We start from the raw sequence: 22,279 nt of genomic DNA on the forward strand, positions 1-22,279 counted from the left end.
CCGCGTCACAAGTGCGTTGGGAAGATATAAGATTGAATAGAGAGTCACGCGAAAGTGTGGCTGGAGGCGTGCCTTTGGCACAAATTGATCCACGTGACCGCGTCACTGAAGCGTCCGCGTCATGCGTGAAAAATGCCTCCCACGCTTCCGCGTCACCCACGCAAATGCGTGGCCCTGCAAAATCGACATAAAACGGGTGTATGGCAGAGAGTTATGATGGAGTGGGGCTAGAATGGTGCTTTTTTTCACATGTATTCTGAAATCTTGATCACCTTGCTCTCATTGATTATTATGGCTGGAGCAGTGATTGGTGGAGCTTTTCTTTCTGGCTTCATTAACGTTGTCTTTGACAGGTTCCTTTTTATTGAGGCTGCCAACTTGGTCTTAGGCGAGAAGCTTGGCCCTGACTTGGTTGAGAGGCTGCAGACTGCTCTCTTGGCAGCTGAAGCTTTGGTTTTGGACGCCGAGCAGAAGCAGCTTGAAAATGAGTTTGTCAGGAAATGGCTCCATAGTCTTCGGGATGCTGTTTACAAAGCTGATGACTTGCTAGATTCTGTCTTCACTAAAGCCGCCACTCGAAAGGAGGTACCGATAAGTACTTTCTTGCCCCGTTTCATCATGAATTACAAAGATAGAGAGATGATTATTGAGATTAAAAGAGTGGTTAGAAGAATAGTAGATCTTGAGAAATGCAAAGAAAGCCTTGGTCTGGAAAAAATTCCTACTAGAAGTTCCTCATCATGGAGAACTCCATCTACTTCTCTTGTGAGAGAGAATGTGTATGGCAGGGAGGATGATCAGGTGGCCTTAATCAAGATGCTATACGACAACAATCAACATCAGCTATCTGTGATTTTTGTTGTTGGAATAGGTGGGGTTGGTAAAACAACTTTGGCACAATGTGTGTACAATAATGCTGAGTTGATGAAGCGGTTTGATCTGAAAGCATGGATTTGTGTTTCAGAAAACTTTGATATTGTTGAAATTACAAAGAATGTTATGTTAGAAAATTATTTTAATTTCCTAATTTGTTTGTGGACAATACATATATTAATTGTAATCACAAATTATGCTGTTTCAAATTAAATGACTTATATAATGATGATCTCATTTATTGTTATAAATGGTAATTGAATAAGTCATTATTACTTTTGATTTGGAATTAAATGAGAATAAAACCGAATATTATCTTTTGTTCTTTAGATAATTATCTTTTTGGATTTTAGATATATTATCTTTTGGGCTTTAGATACTATTTTATTTGGGTTTAAGGGTTTAATGAGTATCATGCTCAAATATAAATAGACCTTCAGAGTTTCGGTCTCCAATATGCCAAAGCCGCCTTGGTTACTCTTTCCCCATTAAAAGAGTTGCAGTTCAGCCTCCTAGAAATATAGAAGGCTTTGGGTGAGGAAGATCGAAAGAACCACAAGATCCAAATTATTCCATCAATTTCTAACTCTTATGAGTAAAGGTACGCTTCCACATTATGTTATATTTTTTGTGATTCAATATAAATAATCTAGATTATTAAAATTAATTTATTCTAATAAGTGGTATCAGAGCCATCCATAATTTAGTCATAAAAAATATCAGTTTTTTGTAATATTCTTTCGTCCGATATATATATGTATGTACGCGTTATATATATATATATATATATATGGTACTGAGGCACGAGCACAAGGATTAATTTTTTTTTATGCAAATATTCTGTATTGCAATTCTTTATACACATACGTTTACTATGGTTGTGCTACTGTGCATATATGTATGGCTTTATTAAGCCTTTTGGTGTGGGTTTAATATGATTGCGTGTATATATATATATTTTATTGCCCGCGCATATATATATTTTACTGTATCTATTTTTTAATTTGATATGATAATTGATTTATCCTATTAATTTAGTATATAATTGATTAATAATTCTTTTGGGATATAAAAATTATTATGTATATGTCACTTATGCGAATATTGATCTATTCAAAAGAAGATCTATATTTGGCCAAGTTATATGTACATATTAATGACATTTGAATAATAAAAAAATATTATTTAATTGTTACATAAAGAAACTAGTAACAATTTAGATTAGTTTACCCATCTATTTTATAAAGATTTGGTTTTGAAATAAATTAATTGAACATTATGCTGCCAAAGTAGCCTCTTATGTGAAAATTGATTTATTTAAAACATTAGGAATACGGTGATATGTAATTCATGCGAATATTGGTCGGCCCAAAGGAAGGTCTGTATTTGGCCGAATTACATACGCATATTGATGGTAAATACATGTTTGGGTAACTAATTAAGAATAAAGTAATGTTTATTATTTATGCGAACAATAATCGGCCCAAAGGAAGTTTATTGTTTGGCCAAATAATAAGCATTGCACACTTTTGTTTATTTTTTATTAATTATGCGGTCAATAATCGGCCTCAAGGAAGGTTATTGTTTGGGCAATTAATAGAAAATATATGCGGTAATAAATAGGTTGCAAAGTTTAAGTTTCCATGTGCGCATTAAGTCGGTCCAACGAAAGGCTTAATGTGTGACAGGAATTTTGACAATATTTAATTACTGCGATGAGAGTATCACTTACAGTTAATTTTTCTATCCAAAGATTGAAAATTAATGTTGTTCTAGATATCTCAATATGGATTTTTTCCATTATTTAACTAATGTTTACTGCATGTTCTTTTTGTTCTAATCTAGAAACTATGGTTTCAGCTACCAATGTTTCTGCACAAATTAGCAGTATCCCTATGCTGAATGGTTCAAACTTTCAAGTTTGGAAGGATACCGTGGAGATTATCCTCGGTTGTATGGATCTGGATATAGTTCTTCGAGAGGAGAAATCAACTTCCACTTCGAAAAATCTCAATGAGGTTAAAATAGAGAAGTGGGAGAGATCTAATCGAATGAGCATTATGATCATGAAATGCTCAATTCTTGAGGCATTTCGGGGCTCAATTACTAAGGATAAAGAGGCCAAACAGTTCCTAAAGGATGTTGAAAAAATTCTTTACTAAGAATGAAAAGGTGGAGGCAAGTAGTCTTTTGAGCAAACTTGTCTCCATGAGGTATAAAAGTAAAGGAAACATAAGGGAGTACATTATGGAAATATCTCATCTTGCTTCAAAATTGAAAGCACTAAAGTTAGAGTTGTCTAAAGATTTACTCGTGCATTTTATTTTGATTTCCCTTCCTGCACACTTTGAGCAATTCAAAGTGAGTTATAACATTTTGAAGGACACTTGGTCCTTAAATGAGCTTATATCTCATTATGTGCAAGAAGAAGAGAGGCTACAGCAAGATAAGACTGAAAGTGCTCACATGGCTTTATCTTCTCAGTATAAAAGAAAGCGCAATACCACTGCGGATGTGCCTTCTCATGATAAGCAAAAAAGGCTAAGAAATAGGATCAAGTTTCAACCTGTTTCTTCTATAAGAAAGTGGAACACATGAAGAAAGATTGTACCAAATATGTCACATGGCGTGTAAAGAAGGGTATAATTCTTACTTTCGTTTGTTCTGAGACTAGTTTAAGTTATGCACCTGTTGATACTTGGTGGGTAGATTTTGCTGCTACTACTCATGTAAGTGTTACTATGCAGGGTTGCCTGTGGAGCCGACTACCAAGTGATGCTGAAAGATACATCTATGTGGCAGACGGCAATATGGTTGCAGTCGAAGCTATAGGAACCTTTAGATTATGTCCCACGAGTGAATTTTACTTGAATTTATTAGAGACATTTTATGTACCGTCATTTGACAAAATTTGGTTTCTGTTTCTCGTTTGGACAAATCAAGTTATTTTTGTTCGTTCGGAGACAATAAAGTCAGTCTCTTCTATAATTCGAATAATATTTGCTCTGGTCATTTGGTGGATAATCTATATAGGCTTGACTTAAATTCCTATAATAATGAAATACTGCAAACAGGTACAAAACGAAAACTAAATGAGAATTCGGCATCATTATGGCACAAGCGCCTAGGTCACATCTCTAAACAGAGAATTCAGAGGCTCGTGTCGGATGAAATTCTTGGACCCCTAAATTTGGCGGACTTTGAAGTCTGCATTGAGTTCATAAAGGGGAAAAGGACAAATGAAAGGAAATTAGGTGCCGAGAGAGCTAAAGATGTCTTAGAACTGATACATACCGATATATGTGGCCCATTCCCTACTGTCTCTTGGAATGGACAACGATACTTTATTACGTTCATAGATGATTACTCTCGTTACGGGTATCTATATTTAATTCATGAAAAGTCCCAAGCCTTGGATGTTTTCAAGTCTTTCAAAGCTGAAGTTGAACTTCAACTTGGAAAGAAAATTAAAGTTGTCAAATCTGATCGTGGTGGTGAATACTACGGAAGATATGACGGTTCAGGTGAGCAACGTCTCGGGTCTTTTGCTCTTTTCCTAGAGGAGTGTGGTATTATTCCGCAATACACCATGCCAGGCAAACCTAGCATGAATGGTGTTGCAGAGCGAAGGAACCGAACTCTTAAGGACATGGTGAGAAGTATGATTAGTCATTCTTCCTTGCCTGAATCACTCTGGGGAGAAGTCTTAAAGACCGCAGTGTACATCCTTAATAGGGTGCCAAGCAAAGCAGTTAACAAAACCCCATATGAAATTTGGAGTAGGAAAAGACCCAGTATAAAGCATTTGCATATTTGGGGATGTCCATTTGAGGCGTGACCTTATAGGCCGCATGAAGGAAAATTGGACTCAAGGACAATTAGTTGCTACTTTGTTGGTTATGCTAAGCGTTCACGGGGGTACAAGTTTTACAATCCTGCATCAAGGTCTATTTTTGAGACGGGAAATGCGAGATTTCTTGAGGATGTTGAGTTTGGAAGGAAGAAAATATTAGGAATGTTGCTTTTGATGAGGATTCTATAACTGACAATGATCAGGACCTTGTGCCTATTATTGTTCAAGATACAGTTATAATACAAGAGCACAATGAGAATCCTGTTGTAAATCCAGCTACAGTACAAGAGAATAATGAGAATATTGTTGTTGCTCAAGATACTGCTACAGTACAGGAAAATAATGAGAATCCTCCTCAACCCCAACCCATACAGCAAGCTCAACAACCTCAAGAAGTGTCATTAAGGAGATCCAATAGAGAAAGGAGGAAATCCATCTATGGTCTCAAACAAGCTTTCCGTCAATGGTATCACAAGTTCATCAAGTCATTACCTCATGGTTTTGAGGTAAATATCATAGATGAGTGTGTATACCGCAAGTTCAGTGGGAGTAAATACATCCTTTTGGTCTTACATGTTGATGACATTCTACTTCCCAATAGCGATATAGGCTTGTTGCATGAAACTAAGAAATTTCTATCGAACAAATTCGAAATGAAAGATCTTGGTGATGCCTCTTTTGTATTAAGAATCGAGATACTAAGAGATTGCTCTCAAGGTATTCTTGGATTATCACAAAAGAACTATATCGAAAAGATTTTAAGTAGATATAGCATGGAAAGTTATAGACCAATGGACACACCCGTAACTAAAGGAGACAAGTTCAGCCTCAAACAATGCCCTAAAAATGATCTTGAGAGGACAGCAATGCATGATAAACCTTATGCATCAGGACTAGGGAGCTTAATGTATGCTCAAGTCTGCACACGTCCCGATATATCATTTATAGTGGGAGTGTTGGGTAAATACTTGAGCAATCCAAACATGGATCATTGGATAGCTATCAAACGCATAATGCGTTATCTAAAGAGAACAAAGGATTACATGCTTATTTATCGGAGATCAAAAAATTTTGGAGATCATTAGGTACTCTGATTCCGATTTCATGGCATATGGTTGAGAAACTTTGTCACTGAGCTTCGTATAGTAAATGACATTGAACGGTCATTAAAGATATTTTGTGACAATAAGTCAGCAAGTACTATACTCCAATAACAATAAGAGCTTGACAAAATCGAAGCATACAGACATCAAGTTCTTAGTTGTCAAGGATAAAGTTTAAGAAAACTGATTTCCATAGGACATATAGGAACAAAGTATATGCTAGCAGACTCAATAACCAAGGAATTGATCCCTAAAGTCTTTCATGAGCACACTGCTCGGATGGGTGTCAATATTAGTGATGCCTTGGTTTAGTGGGAGTTTATTTTATGCTATATGTCCTATGACAGATATTGACTTATTTTTCGGCAGAATTAAGTTGATGGTTTATTTCATGTTACGTGAAATGTTCATTTTGCAATATTTGTATTGTGTTTGATCTCAATAAAGTTGGACCAGCTGGAAATAGACATGCATGAGATCACTTGGCATGTAATTTCCATATTACTCATCCAAATTTGATCTATGTCGTTAAGTATATTAGGATGGTGATTATCGTGGTTTAGTCACGACATTAATGTGATAAAAGCTGCCGTAGTTCCATATCTAATATATGAGACGGACCAGATTGTTAAAGTAATGAGAGAAATAGCATTCAGATGCGCGCATAAAGTTTATAATGTGTGATTATGTCAAGAAAGAATATATGTATAGCCCAAGTGGGAGATTGTTAGGAAATTATTTTAATTTCCTAATTTGTTTGTGGGCAATACATATATTAATTGTAATCACAAATTATGCTATTTCAAATTAAATGACTTGTATAATGATGATCTCATTTATTGTTATAAATGGTAATTGAATAAGTCATTATTACTTTTGATTTGGAATTAAATGAGAATAAAACCGGATATTATCTTTTATTCTTTAGATAATTATCTTTTTGGATTTTAGATATATTATCTTTTGGGCTTTAGATACTATTTTATTTGGGCTTAAGGGTTTAATGGGTACCATGCTCAAATATAAATAGACCTTCAGAGTTTCGGTCCCCAATATGCCAAAGCCGCCTTTGTTACTCTTTCCCCATTAAAAGAGTTGCAGTTCAGCCTCCTAGAAATATAGAAGGCTTTGGGTGAGGAAGATCGAAAAAACCACAAGATCCAAATTATTCCATCAATTTCTAACTCTTATGAGTAAAGGTACGCTTCCGCATTATGTTATATTTTTTGTGATTCAATATGGATGATCTGAGTTATTGAAATTAATTTATTCTAACATGTTATAAAGGAGATTTCTCGAGATGCATCTTGTCTTGGAATTTCAATTCGCTTCAACTTGCCTTGAAGGGACTGTTGTCTAAAAAGAAGTTCTTTAGGTAGCGTTTGTTTTCAGGTACTGAGACAGAGGCTGAGACTCAGTATTTTGTTAGTTGAGAGACTGGTACTAAAATTTCTGTTTCTGTCTCCAAAATTTCAGTAATTCAGTATCTCCAAAAAGTAGGGACACAGGGGACTGAAATTTTTAGAGATGGAGACTGAAATTTTAATAACATTTTATATCTAAAATACTTTCATTTCAATTAATTAATTCCAATTTTACCCTTTGTGCAAATTAAATTAGAGTTTCATTCTTGTTTCGATTCCTGTCTCCCATTTTGCACCAAATAGAATATTGAAATTTGTTTCAATCCCTGTCTCTTAATCTCTGTCTCTCAGTCTCAGTCTTTTTGTTTCTGTCTCTCCACCAAATACTACCTTATTGTTCTTGATGATGTTTGGAGTAATGATGGCCATGAATGGAGTAATTTTATAACCCCTTTTCAATATGGGGCTATGGGAAGTACTATTTTTATAACTACTCGAAGGGACAATGTTGGATCGATAGTCCAAAACTATCGACCTTACTTCCTCAACGGGTTGTCGGATGAATACTGTTGTTTGCAGATAATGCATCTTTTCCTAAAATATCGAATGGGAGTTCAGAACTAGAAGGAATAGGAAGAAAGATTGTCAAGAAGTGTGATGGCTTGCCATTAGCTGCAGAAACACTTGGACGCTTGTTGCGCACAAAGCATGATGTTAAGGAATGGAGCAAAATATTAATGAGCAACATTTGGGGATTCTCCGTGACAGATAGTAAGATTATTCCAGCATTGTTTATAAGTTACTTTCATCTTCCTGCATATTTAAAGCGTTGTTTTGTTTACTGCTCACTATATCCCAAAGGTTATCAATTTGATAAAGATGAATTAGTCTTACTGTGGATGGCCGAAGATCTCTTACGACCAGCGAAGAGAGGAGAGACTTTAGTAGAAATTGGTCGTGAATGTTTTGATGACTTAGCTTCCAAGTTATTTTTTAAACAAGTTCAAGATAATGGTGGGTATTTTGTGATGCATGATCTATTGCATGACTTAGCGAAATTCCTTGCTGGGGACTTCTTTTGTTGTTTAGAAGAACATGGTGAAGAAGAGGAGATCAGGACTATGACTCATCATTTGTCATATAGAAGTTTGCGCCATACAATGCCAAAATATTTTTCTTCCATTGATAAGGCAAAATCTTTGCGGACATTTTTGCATATCAATCATCTTCCTCGAAGGAAAATGTCGCAGCTCAATCTTCTACCTCCTTCGTTCGGCATGGAAAATGCAGCACGTGACGTGTTATCTAAGTTCAAGTACTTGAGAGTTTTATCTTTCCATAAACTTGATGTGTTGCCTGATTTAATAGGTGAATTGATTCACCTACGTTATTTGGATCTCTCTTGGACTCATATTAACGTATTGCCAGAGTCACTGTGCAACTTATACAATCTACAAACATTGAAGTTACAAAACTGTTTGAATCTAACAATGTTGCCCAATGGCATGCATAATCTTGTAAATCTGCAACATCTTGATATCCGAAGAACCCCTTTGGAAGAAATGCCGAGAGAAATGGGCAAACTGAAATATTTGCAACATTTAAATTACTTTGTTGTGGGAAAACAGGAAGACAATGGAATCAAGGAGCTAGGAGGACTTTCAAATCTTCACGAAGCACTTGAGATCCTGAAACTGGAGAATGTTACCAGTAGCAGCGAAGCAATGGCCGCAGGATATCAGATAAGATACACATTGATGAACTGTCTTTGAGATGGTCTTTAGACGGGGATGTGGTTTCAAACACACAAGTTGAAAGAAATATACTCGAAAACCTGCATCCTCACTATGGCTTGAAAAAGTTAATAATAGAGGGATACAGGGGTACAATGTTTCCAAATTGGATTGGACATTGTTTATATCACAATATTACTAGTGTATCCCTGGTGTCTTGTAACAATTTTTGTATGCCGCCATCACTTGGTCAGCTGCAATCTCTTCGATCCCTCGACATTGAAGGTTTTGGCCAGCTCGACAGTATTGGGATGGAGTTTTACAAGAACAGAGACAATGATTCTTTGTGCATTGCACCCTTTCCATCATTGGAGTTTCTGAAATTTTGTAACATGCCATGTTTGGAGGTGTGGCACTCATTTGATTCATATGCTTTTCCTCAACTCAAGAAACTTCAGCTACAGAATTGTCCCTTGTTAAAGGGAGATCTACCTAATCATCTTCCTGCATTGGAAAGACTTGACATTACTGGTTGCCAACGATTCGTTTCTCCATTGTCAGGGGTTTTGGAAATTCACACCCTGGTTTCTCCATTGTCATCTATGAAACTACAGAAGGGTCTCAAGAATTATTGTTTGATATGAAGAATTTATTGATTCGGGGATGTCATCCAGAGGTGGAGTCTATGTCTAAGGCAATGTCCATCAACCACTTAGCTTTTCTCAAAGTAATGCATATCTTTAATTATTCCTCTGCAGTAGCAATACCAAGCAATCATTTACCCAAATCTTTGGCTAGACTAAGAATTGATAATTGTAGCAAAGTGGAATTCCCAAAGCAGCAGCAACATCAATATGATTTGGTAGAGCTAGTAATAGAAAACAGCTGCGATTCACTCACCTCATTTTCATTGGAGCTCTTTCCAAAGCTTGAGCTTCTTCAAATAAGGAAGTGTGCAAGTATGGAATCACTTTCAATGTCACTGTCACAACATACTGCTCTCCATCGTCTCGTCATTAGTAAGTGTCCGAATTTTGTGTCGTTCCCAGGAGAAGGATTGGCTATGCCTAACTTGGCTTATTTCGTCGTCATGAAATGCTACAAGTTGAAGTCATTGCCTTGTCACATGAATGTCCTTCTCCCAAGTTTAGAGTTTCTCAATATATATGGTTGCCCCGGCATTCAAGCGTTTCCAGAGGGAGGCTTACCACCTAACTTGAAGAAACTTTATGTGGGAGGATGTGACATGCAATTGAGCAGTCTGTCATGTCATCGATGGGAAACTTTGAGGCCCTCACTGTCTTAACATAGAAGGTGCTGGATGTGATAGCATAAAGTCATTCCCTCAGGTAGGTTCATTGCCTCGGCTTCCCTCCCTTAATAGGCTCGGACTCCATCATTTTCATAATTTGGAGACACTGGAATGCAATGAGCTTCTTCACCTCAACTTCCTTCAACAGTTAATAATAGAAGAGTGTCCGAAACTGGAGAATATGACCGGCAAAAAGCTTCCTTCCTCTCTGTTACAACTACAAATCGATTACTGTCCTTTGCTATTACAACTGTGTGAGATGAAGCATCCAAAAGTTTGGGCCAAAATTTCGCATATCCCCATCATTGAAGTCAATGGCAAACAAATTCTCTAGATAAGGATTATTTCTTACCAGGTATTGATACTAATTCTCATATTGTGCATCTTTCTGAGCATCATGTTTATGATGGTACCGCTTTAGTTCACACACGCACAGAAAAATAAACAAATTCTTTTCCTTTAGATAGCATGATAGGCCAACAAGAAAAAAGATAAACTTTGTATTAATGAACGTGCCCCTTTCTCATTGGCAGGTAAATAGTATGAAGCAATAAGAGTTGCAGACGAAGAAAATCTCCTTGAAGATCAGTAAGACAATCTCGGAGGGTTGTTGGAGTTTTGTACTCTTGAAAGAGCCTTTTCAGGCTTAGTTTGGTAAAGCTTTTACTTTTTAAAAGTAGCTTATAAAAGTTAACTTTTAAAAGATGGCTTTTTAAAAGTTGTAGCATTTATGTTTGGTAAATCAAATCAAAAACAACTTTTAATAAACATAAGTAACATTAATTGTGTTTGGTAAAATAGCTTTTAAAATTTAAAAATACTATAATAGACATAAATGCAAACATTAAATTTGAAAATTAGTTAACATATGAGGTTATATTAGACTTTTAAATTTTGAAAAGCACAAGCCAGCTTTGAAAAGCTCCCTCCTAGGTGCTTTCAAAAGCACCCCTAACTTTTAAAAGCCGCAAGCACAAGCACTTGAGCTTTTTAATTTACCAAACGCAAAATGACGTGCTTGTGCTTTTTAAAAGCACAAGCACCTTCTGAAAAAGCTTTACCAAACCCAGCCTGAGTGAAACACTTGTGCTAGCTTGTTGCTGTTGTTGTTGTTTGAGTGGAACCGTGTTATGAGAGTTGAAACTAAACTTTGGCTCTTATAGGTCTAATAATATATTTGTAAGAAGTTTTTTTGGTCAAATGACACATACACTACACACTCACACAGCATTGCCAAGTTTTGAACCCGGATGTAGTATATTAAGAGGTATGCTAATATGCCATCTCAATTCCCTTTAATCGATATGCTGTTGTGTGGATACCCTTCCCTGGACTCTATATTTTAGCTGATAAAATAAAATCTTTGAAAGCTTAATTTGAATATTCGTTATGGATTTTTGGTAACATATTGTGCAATTAACAGTAATTTGCCAGTTGTTACATTATATGGAATTTCCATATAAACAAGTTGATAATTTTTGAGGTCATGAATTTAGATAATACAGACATATAAAGAAACTAAAAGATCATGAAGAACAAAAAAAAAGAAATTCCGTGAGAGATAAATACTATGAAATATAAATCATTTGTAAACCAAGAAAAGAAAATGTACAGACCATTTATCTTGATTCTTGACTCATCTAAATAATTTTACACTTATCTTTCTAAAAAATAAGTTGCTAGTTCGGACTTTTCCAATTACTCCAAAGTTAGAATTCACAAAAAAAAAAAAAAAAAAAAAAAAAAAAAGATGATTCTTTGGATATGAATCTGCTACTGCTGCTTCTGTGCAGTAAGAGGATGCTATAATCATACTAATCAAAGCAAGCAGTTCCCTGAAAATCATATTAAGGGTATCTATGGATAGTGTGTAGGAATAGGTAGAAGTCTTCGTGGATGAGCTCTATGAATATAGTTACAGAGGTCATCCGGGAAAATTTCCACTCCATTTTTACCCCTAACAAATACGCCCGCCATTTTTAAACAAGGTTGTTGCTGCTTGCTAGTATAACACCGACAGGGTAACCGAACTTCAAAATGGGAGAAGCCGTTGTGACTGCCTGAAAGGCCTAAACAAAGCATTGCATGGAGTATTCATCCTTGGCAAGATAGATATGGTGGAAATGCTGACGTAATAAAATACCATTAATTACTTCCTTCATGATCAAGCAACATTTTGGCATAGAAAAAAACGGGAATGGCCGTCTTTAGTCATAAATGGTTCAGAGAAAAGAAAGAGAGGGGGGGGGGGGGGGGAGAAAGTTCCCCATGGATCAAGATTCTGTTAAGTGCATAATTCACTTCACAAAGAGAAGCGTCGAGCATCTCCTTGTAAGCTATATGCAGAAACAGACACTGAAGCAACATGAACCCTAAAACATTGAAATCTCAAAATCGTTAAATGAAGACGGACCATATATATGCAAAATAGATTCATGACAGATACATACATAAACTCATCTCAAATAAGGGAGCATTTCCACCCCATGTCCAATCCATAACAATAATAATTTGGCCAGTAGAAATAGTACCTGACACATGTCATATTTGTGCCTATGGGTGTCTATATTCTATAAGACATGCAAACATGCCATCCCATTGACATATCCACATTTTCTAGTGATAAGTATTTACAACTCATACTATACTGGCTTAATGCACTTTTGGGGAGCCAAATCTTATGTCTACATGCCATATCTCTAATGTTGTTAGCATTTCACAAACTGAAACATAGAAGAGAACTAAGGTAAAGAAAAAGAAATGACCTTTAGCAATGGAGTTTTAGGGGGCCAAAAGATCTAACTAGGAGTGCTCCAAATTGAGTTGTTGAAATTGTGAAGCTCCTTTGAATTGGGACCATAAATAGCCTTAATTGTATCCCTGCAGCAACTACAAAATGAAAGAGGAAAGGAGTAGAATGTAAGGAACACATTCAATATATTTCTATCATGGGAAACTTTCTTTAACTCTAAGGGATGTTTGGTTCAGAGGTAAAAATGCAGTAAAAACTTTCATTGCTGAGTTTGATGTGAAACTACACATGGAGCTCATCCGTGAAAAGTTCCACCCACTTTTACCTCCTAACTAAACATATCCTAAATGGTTTTACATATTAAATTCTGATTGTTTCTGGAAAAATAAATTTTGGGGCATTGTAGAGGAATATGAATTCTGTTTTAGCAAACCCCAACATCATACGGTTAGCATTGTGCACCAAATAAATAAAGGAAAAAATTGACAAATATTACAACAGCAAACTTTCACAGAATCTCGCTTTCCAGCTAGAGCAAAACTATTCTTCAAATTGATGAAAAAGAACCTCCACAAACTATACCCAACCTCAAAGCAAATCTTGAACCACAGCTTCCCAAATGCAGCTTAAAGTAAAGAGATAGATGATAAATCCATAATTTATGATAATTTTTTAATTGAAAAGAGTGAAATTATCAACTTAACTTGTACTTATTACTTAAAAATATATGCTTTTATGAATTTTCTCCTAATTATGCTTAATTGATTGAAATAAGCTTTTAAGGCCTTTAGAATCATCAAATTAATTTCATTTTTTTTCATTTGATGCTTTGATATGTTTGTTTAAATTGTTTAAGATTTAAGAAGCAAAAATGGTTTGGAAAGATGGAAGAAAAGTATGCAAATGTGGAGATTTCATAAAGAAATGAATAACTGGCAAAGCTGTAGAGATGTGTATGCTAGACGTGCGTGTGTACACACGACTCATTTAAAATAGCACGTGACTCGCGATTTGGGGGCCGTTTTGGCCCATTTCAGACAATTTTTGAGTCATATTAAAAAGCAAGCCTTGAGGAGGATCACACACATTCACATACACTTTTTTTTCTACTTTTTAGGGTTTTAGAACCTTGAATTCTAAAGAGAGAAGTTGGAACTTCTCTCTAGAATTCAAGGGTTTTTTTATGAATTTCTCTCTTATTTTTAGGTTTTAGTTAGTTTAATTGTAGTTCTTAGTTTATAATTTCTTGTTTTTCTACTCTAATGTCTTAGAATTTCTCGTTACTTCTTCTATTTTGTTATTTTACGTCCTTCAACCCTTGTTGAATTTTCAATTCTATTTAATGAATTTGATGTTTTATGCTTTATTTTTTCTTACTTAGGATGTTGTTGCTTTCTTGAATTGAGCAGTTGTAATTTTTATTATTCTTGCAATTTATGATATTTTATTTTTATGCACACCAAATGTTCGATAAATGTTTAGATTAGTTATGGAGTTAATTTTTCTTTCTCTTGACTTGGGATTATGAAATTAGGTGACCTTGAATCATTAATGTCTAAGTTGATTGATAATGTAGAGATATTAATTAATCTTGTTTTCGCTAACGCTAATTTTTTACTAATTCAATTAGTTAGTTAGGACTTATGGATTAAGGTTAATTAAGCTTAATTAACTTTCCTCAATTTGTAGAGATTGACGAATTAGGTTTGTTCTTTGTAATTATCATGTTGTGGTTAGTGCCAAGAATAGTGATCTTTAACCCTCAACCCTTGCCAAGATCGTTTTACCATTTGAATTTACTTTCTTCTACTAGTTAATTGTCCTAATTGTTCTTCGTTTAAATTCTCGACATTTACTCATTGCTTGCTCTTTTAATTTCTTACTATTAAAATTGTTGTCAATTGCAAATAAACCTCCGATCCTCATAGCCAATGATTGAGCACTACATTGCGATTCCTAAGGATAACGACTCGGGATTAAACTCCAGTTATTATTTTGAATTGTATCATTTTAAACTAAACTTTGAGAGTGTTGAATTCTAGTTTAGAGCAAAAACGAACTTGAGCTTTTAAACTTGTGAATTTTCTAAATCGGTCTTTAGCATTCGTCAATAGATATTCAAAGTGCAAACCACTTGCAAATTTTCAAGGATCCAAAATGTTGGTTCAAATAGAAAGCACCAAAAATTTCAAACAAAAATGGATTAGATGACACTATAGGATCATGTCGTAAAGTATGTACATGGTTAGACCATCTAAATTTAGATTTTATCAATGATTTTGCCTTTAGCGTTTCGTAGTCTCTTGCTACCTCTAGCAATTAGGCAATTTTCCATCTGATCTACTATTCTTTCTAAGACTTCTATAAGCCTTCTCCACAAAAGATCAAATTATTTGATACAAGGTTCTACCATCTTTTTCACAATAGGTGCTATGCCAACTTTCTTTTTAGTTGATTTATTTCTATTCTGATCTAGTCTAGTCCATCGACCCACCGACACAATATTCTCATCTTCGCAACAATGAACTCATAAAAATTTCCCATTACCCTGCTTTCGACCAGATCAAGTGTTGTGCAAATGTATGTGTACTTCAAACCTATATATATGGTAAAACTTAAGAAAATTTTAGAAGTATTATGACAACAAAGCGGGGGAAATGTTTTTAGGAAACATTTTCAGCAGAATAACATTTCCTCATCTCTTGATCTTCTTGAAATTAAACAGACCCTTAAAATTAAAAACTGGAGTGAGAAATCTAGCATACCTGCAGGCCTCCTTGTTGAATTTCTTCTCGCTAATTCCATACAAAGAATCAAATATCTCTGGCTCTACACGACAAAAATATGGGCGCTCTGCAGAAACAAAATGGAAAATGTAACAAGTTAGGCCTCGAAGCTAACAAAAAACCCAAGACGAAATTCAACTACCAAACTGAGACGGACAATCACCAGAATATATAGAGCATTTCCTAGTAATCTTCTCATAGTGTATGCACCATCCATCTGGACCTATTAAGCTCTTGTAGTGCTGAAATTCATTACAGCAAATCAAGCATGAAGGAAATGACAATAACAAAGATAAATGGATCATTTCGTAAACATACCACGAAACGTCCCAGGCTCATTTTAGGCAATTCATTGGTCCCTAAGTTTATTATACAATTATTACTGACAATGCCTAAGCAAAAGGCAGAACTGCCAGAAAAGGTGAACTAAGGAATAAGAATGAAAGGAATAACATAAACTCCAATCAATAACACTATCACATCCTACGTTATAATTACCAAACAATAAAACATATTTATATTCTTTCCCGTTTTATATTTTAATTGTGGATTCATGTAAGAATGTTTTCTGCATACATATTTTCTCATTATAACAGAAGTGTTTGACTTAACTATCTACTATCACAAAAATAAATAAATAAATATATAAATAGAATACGGTGCAAATAAATGATTGATGCACGAATGCTAACGCTTACCAGAGAAGGTAAGGAGTCCTTATATTCTAAAGTCTAAATCCCAACTCTCAACCCTAAATTCCAATTCTTAACTCTAAACCCTGAAACTATAAACCTTAAACCCTAAATACTAAATTCTAAACTAGAAATATGAGCTATTGACATAAAATATAATAAACAGAGATAACAAAGAATGTACCACTCCTTACTTTGTAAAGAGCGGGATGAACCCATTGGATGGCAGCGTAGAACTCGGTCCTAGCAATTAAACTGAAGTCTTTTTTTTTTTCTTTTAAATGAATCAGAAAGAACAAAAGAGCAAAATGGAGAGGAAACCTCAACATGTGAAGGGTCAGTGAAAATTTCTTCAGGGGAAGGGAAAGAAGGCCCCTTCTCAAGCTTACAGCAAGCGCCACACCCCTCCACGCAACGCCACCGTGCTTCCTTCTTCTCGCTCGCCCCGAAACCGGCGTTGCTGTAGCTGCTGCTGCTGCTGCTGCTCTGCCTTTGCTCGCTGTCAGTCTTAACCGTAGCTTTCTGCCGCGGACGACGCGCCGCCGCGGAGGTTATGGTGGATAACTGGCGCGAACGATGACAGGTCGGCGAAGTCGCTGTGGGCAGAGGAAATGGCAGCGATAGAGTGGCGGAAGACATGATAAGGCAAATTGTAACTTCTTTTCTGTTCAGTTGTGTGGGGGCTGTTTTATTGTTGGGGAGCTTAATTGCTTATTAGTTTTTACTTATTAAATTGGTTCGTATATGCTGCCCATAATAAAATATATTTTTTAAATTTTTTAATAATTGTTAAATAATTTTTATTTAATTTTAATTATAAATTAATTTTTTATATATTATTTAATTATAAAATTTATTTTTTATTTTATAAATTATTATTTTATTATTCATCTAGTATATTTATTAATAATCAAGAATAAAACCAATAACAAATTAGATTTTTCATTAATCGTAATAAATATTTTTGCAATTATAATGAATTAGAATTTTATCTTTGATCCATTACACCCATAAACGCTTGTGAAATCGTGTTTCTTGAAAATTCAATACAACACAATTGATTGAATTTCTGGGTTTTTCAAAATTCAATGGATTGGAATTGTTACACAATTGATTGAATTTTGCATGTGAGTTTTTTCTAATTCAAACGATTATTCTTGTTACCCAATCGATTGAAGTCATCAAAGTAAGGACAATTTACACAAATAAAATGAGAAACTTTTATGCAAATACAACATTGTGAAACTGCAGACGAAAATGCAACAATCCCAATTTTATGTAATCCGCGGCACCCTAACGCGGATTCCAAATACACGTAATCCGCTATACCTTGTTGCGGATTACATTGAGAACCTGACTTCACATAAATCGCTACACCCTATACCGGTTTATGACCAAATGTGTACAAAGCATAATCCACTACACCCTGTAGCGGATTATGAGGAGAGTGGCTCAGGATAAAAAAAACCAGGAATATCTGTGTAATAGTAACAACTCATAATGCAAAATACACGAATTAATACAAAATGTAATCGTCATAAGTAATAACTCGTACAAAAATAATAGCCACCAGCATTAACACAGGAGTGGATCCTCTCTAGTGAGAAAAAAAACTTGATAGTATCCAGTGTCTAATCTAACCCTTCATTCTTTTCTCTTTCTTATTTAATTTTGGTCCCACTTATAGAATTAAAGGTCAAATATCACACTTTATTCTCTCAAGTGGATTTTCCACTATAGAGGATCCATTTCCCATTAACACTAACACAAAATAAATTAACTACATACGTCATACAAATATAACTGTCACAAGTCGTTAAAACTAACAGAAAATAAATAAGTCGTAATTCATACAATGATAACGGTCGGAACTAACACAATGGGCGCTACTACTGGTCACCATCATCATCATGATCACCCCCGAATGGACCAGGTAGGTGCGAGCCTGTACCGCATCGAGTCGGACGCCTCACTCTGGTCGCTCGCCGATCTCCGGGTGGAGCATTCTGTAGCCCAACTCCAAATGCAGATGGCGGTGTCCTCCCCATGCCAAATCAAGTGTTGTACGGGCTGCCTGCGGGCTCATTCAGGTCAACTGAGAGTTGGGGGTCAGGAACCTGGGACGGCACACCTGCTGGCTGTGGCCTGTACTTCGGAGGCTCGGACGGACCGCCTGGAATCGGACTCTGGTACTGATAAACGTCATCACCTCGTATGATCTCAGCGAAATCCGCATATAACTATGGTCTAGCCAGCTAATCGTCCAAATCCATGGTTAAAGTAGTGGTAGCAAGATCAGCAAACATCTGTGTGCTACACTCATGCAGTACCTGGGAGCTAGATACGTGAGTAAAAGGTGTACCACCCATCTAGCCTCCGCAGTGCCACCAACCTGAGTGTCAGTAGGGTGACCACAGGACGATCCAGCCTCGTCATCATGGTGGACAGAAGGTGCTCGTCCAGCACGAGCAGCCCGTCGTCTAGCACTACATCGATGAAGGCGATGATCTGCCTGGCTTCCGTCATCACCACCAAGCTGCTCCTCCTGCATCATGTCATCGAGCCAGCACCACTCGCAATCAGTGGCATGTGTACCAATGCGTCGTCTCCGCTCCACACGTCTGTTATCGGGCATATCTGACGCTGCTACTCTAATGGGCGCCTGCGATGACCCTTTGAGTACAGCATCGTCCGGAACCTCAACTGGCCTGGGATCTGCGAATGCAATTCTCGGTGATAGAATCCTATGTGCAACACAATACCACCAGTCCAGGTACTCAATGGATGGACCAGGATCAGCCACTCTCTGGATACTCAACACAAAGTGAACTCGCTCGTCCCAATGCTGATGCCATGTCCTATAGTAAGTGGGGAACCAACTATCAACACTCCTGCCGTCCTTACTATGAAGATACTCTATGTTCAGGGCTGACTCAGGCAGATGCTGTACGCCCCCTAGCTGTGGGAAGACCCTATCTACCTGATGCCACTCTCCTCATAATCCGCTACAGGGTGTAGCGGATTATGCTTTGTGCACATTTGGTCATAAACTGCTACAGAGAGTAGCAGTTTATGTGAAGTCAGGTTCTCAATGTAATCCGCGACAGGATGTAGCAGATTACGTGTATTTGGAATCCGCATTAGGGTATCTCGGATTACATTCAATTGGGATTGTTACATTTTCGTCTGCAGTTTCACAATGTTGTATTTGCGTAAAGGTTTCTTTCACTCATTTTATTTATGTAAATTGCCCTCAAAGCAATATGGGTTTTTCCAATTCAATCAATTGGTTGTATTACCTAATCGATTTAAGTCTTCAAAGCAATATGAATTTTCACAATTCAATCCATTGGTTATGTTACTCAATTGATTGAATTGTGCACTACGTTATATATTACGTCATTTTAAATTTTTCCGCTTGTGTTTATAAATTATTATTTTATTATTCATCTATCTTATCTTTAAAATTTTATTTTCAATTTTTAAGTTTTTATTTTGATTTAGATACTCTAATATTATATATTTCTTTAATATTAAAATTATAAATTGGTAAATAATCTATCATCAATTATTCAATCCTACACTTAGAATCGTTTATCAATCTCCTTGATTATTAAATTTTTCATTGTTTTTGTTCATCGTTTATCCATCTACTTAATATTCAATTTTTTTTATTGTTTACCCATCTCTTTAATATCCAATATTTGCAGTTGATTATGCGATAATCATAGTTGCAGCAATCGGCATAGATCCAATCAATTTCTTCATTATAGTGTTCAGAAAACAATCCATTGTTTTGATTAAAGAATCGAGGTTAGTCAATAGAATCTCTAATGTTGCAATTTTTTGTTTCGATTCTTTATTCATAAAATTGACCGTGTAATGAAAAAATATTTTTTTATCTTTTAGTAATTTACATACATTGAAGAATATTAGAAAGTAAATAAAATTTATTATTTTTTATTATTAATTAGCTAATAATATTTAAAAGTGTGGAATTAAAATGTATTATTGGATTGTTATACTAAAAGAATTTATATAGTTTATATTTTTTTGTCATTGTGAGTCCCGCTGTAATGAACGCTCAAAGTTTTGAGGGTATTTATATAGCTTATATTCCATGATAAATCGAATTAGATGAATTCGATTTATGGAATTAGTTGAGCGTTATAGCAAATCAAATCAATGACCATTTTTTCAAATCTCTAAATCGAAGCAACTAGCTACGAATTATATCATGGGTACTTTGAGAACAAAAACGTTTAATAAAAAATATTTTGGGATCAACTTAAAATATTACTCAAAATTATATATTTTAAATGTTAAATATTTAACTACCAAGTCTAACAATTCAAATACTTCCATTGGATACGTTTATTTGTGCTTCTTGAAAAAAAAATAAAAAAACACCACCAATCGATTGGCTAACACAACCAATCAATTGAATTGTGAAAATCTATATTGCTTGGATAACTTCAATCGATTAGGTAACAAGAATAATCGATTGAATTAGAAAAAAATTCACATGCCTTGCAAAATTCAATTGATTGTGTTGTATGTCCAATCGATTGAATTTTCAAAAAATATGATTTCACCTAAGATTGCAAAAATATTTATTACAAATTTACCATTAATAAAATATCTAATTTATTATTATTTTTATTCTGAATTATTAATAAATATGATAGATAAATAATAAATAATAATTTATAAAATAAAAAATAAATTTTATAATTAAATAATATATAAAAAATAATTTTTAATTAAAATTAAATAAAAACTATTTAATAATTATTAAAAAATTTAAAAAATATATTTTATTATTAAACCATTTAATAATCTAAATATTTTAGAACCACCGAGTTCGGTGCCTCCTGTCATTCCTGTGTGTTGTAAGTGTAATTTATTTGTAAGCAACTAGGCATGGTTACAACTTACAAGAATCAAATTGACAATAGACCCGACGAAATTATTGGATTTCTGAATTAATAGTTTAATTGGTAAGTAGTAAGTTATTGGTCAAATAGTTTGACTCAATTATAAATTAATAACTAAACAAATATATAAAATTATAGTAAAATTAAAACTTAAATAATAAAAAAGTTAATTTTAATGTATTATATTTAATTAAGATAAAAATTTATATCTTATTTAATTAAGGCATGCCACTAGGCTATTGTGTTTTTTTACTACTTTATGTGTTAATTATATATATATATATATATATATATATATATATATATATATAATTGAATTATTTTATATTTATTTAATTTAATTTTAATTTGATACTCATTTTTTAATTTATAATTCTTTAAGATTTATATAATTATTAAAATAAGTATTAAATATTTTAATATTTATATTTACATATTAAAATGTCAGCAAAAATATTTATTTTAAATTTTTTGAGTATTGAATTAAGTAGTAGGTCTTTGAAGATTTCAACTTAAAACTAATTAGTAAGAACATATAAGTATCACCCTTAAATTTTACGGAAAAATTAATAGAGAGACATAACATGTCCATCATTTATTATTGTAGAAGACAAAATTGATATTTTATTTTTTTTCAATGGCTAATTAATCTGAAGTCGAAAATTTTAAGGACCTAATTGACATTTTACTCAATTTTTACTATTTTTTATTTACGTAGGATCGATTTTATTAGTTCAATCAGTAATTTATCGATTTAATCAATAAACTAATGAACCAATAACTTGATTGGTTTGATCACCGGTTCAATTTTGACAACTATCATTATTAGCCTCTCATCTTTATCTTTATTTTTATAGTAATACAAATGGGGAGC

General features: G+C 34.5%; 3 protein-coding genes across 5 annotated transcripts; 2 read left to right on the top strand and 1 right to left on the bottom strand.

The window, feature by feature from the left end:
- The first annotated feature begins 291 nt into the window (after window positions 1–291).
- Window positions 292–8,965, top strand: LOC112723643 (putative disease resistance RPP13-like protein 1). The gene is made up of 2 exons (XM_025775082.1): window positions 292–955; window positions 7,773–8,965. Exons 1-2 carry the CDS (start codon window positions 292–294, stop codon window positions 8,963–8,965), a joined length of 1,857 nt encoding a protein of 618 aa, XP_025630867.1.
- Window positions 8,966–9,159: 194 nt separating this feature from the next.
- Window positions 9,160–10,232, top strand: LOC140176945 (putative disease resistance protein At3g14460). Its single transcript, XM_072208586.1, has 2 exons — window positions 9,160–9,559; window positions 9,685–10,232. Exons 1-2 carry the CDS (start codon window positions 9,160–9,162, stop codon window positions 10,230–10,232), a joined length of 948 nt encoding a protein of 315 aa, XP_072064687.1.
- Window positions 10,233–11,793: 1,561 nt separating this feature from the next.
- LOC112742685 (uncharacterized) lies at window positions 11,794–17,178 on the bottom strand. 3 transcript variants are annotated; one of them, XM_025791934.2, is made up of 5 exons: window positions 16,790–17,178; window positions 15,940–16,018; window positions 15,756–15,843; window positions 13,004–13,127; window positions 11,794–12,298 (listed from the first exon to the last, which is right to left on the bottom strand). In XM_025791934.2, exons 1-4 carry the CDS (start codon window positions 17,105–17,107, stop codon window positions 13,037–13,039), a joined length of 576 nt encoding a protein of 191 aa, XP_025647719.1. In that variant the 5' UTR covers window positions 17,108–17,178; the 3' UTR covers window positions 11,794–12,298; window positions 13,004–13,036. The 3 variants fall into 3 exon arrangements, with proteins under 3 accessions (XP_025647719.1, XP_025647723.1, XP_025647713.1); XM_025791938.2 differs by having other exon boundaries at window positions 11,794–12,307; XM_025791928.2 differs by having other exon boundaries at window positions 11,794–12,364.
- Between the last annotated feature and the right edge of the window lie 5,101 nt (window positions 17,179–22,279).

Source organism: Arachis hypogaea, chromosome 2 (assembly GCF_003086295.3).
Source record: "Arachis hypogaea cultivar Tifrunner chromosome 2, arahy.Tifrunner.gnm2.J5K5, whole genome shotgun sequence".
Taxonomy (NCBI): Eukaryota; Viridiplantae; Streptophyta; class Magnoliopsida; order Fabales; family Fabaceae; genus Arachis; species Arachis hypogaea.

Excerpts from the sequence above, each read along its gene's own strand:
- LOC140176945 (XM_072208586.1), top strand. The coding sequence starts at position 9,160 with ATGCCGCCATCACTTGGTCAGCTGCAATCTCTTCGATCCCTCGACATT. Across the intron at positions 9,560-9,684 it reads GAAGGGTCTCAAGAATTATT|TAGCAATACCAAGCAATCAT; the intron begins GTTTGATATGAA and ends ATTCCTCTGCAG.
- LOC112742685 (XM_025791934.2), bottom strand. The coding sequence starts at position 17,107 with ATGTCTTCCGCCACTCTATCGCTGCCATTTCCTCTGCCCACAGCGACT. Across the intron at positions 16,019-16,789 it reads CTGACCCTTCACATGTTGAG|CACTACAAGAGCTTAATAGG; the intron begins GTTTCCTCTCCA and ends AATGAATTTCAG. Across the intron at positions 13,128-15,755 it reads TTCAACAAGGAGGCCTGCAG|TTGCTGCAGGGATACAATTA; the intron begins GTATGCTAGATT and ends TTCATTTTGTAG.
- LOC112723643 (XM_025775082.1), top strand. The coding sequence starts at position 292 with ATGGCTGGAGCAGTGATTGGTGGAGCTTTTCTTTCTGGCTTCATTAAC. Across the intron at positions 956-7,772 it reads TGATCTGAAAGCATGGATTT|ATAATGCATCTTTTCCTAAA; the intron begins GTGTTTCAGAAA and ends TGTTGTTTGCAG.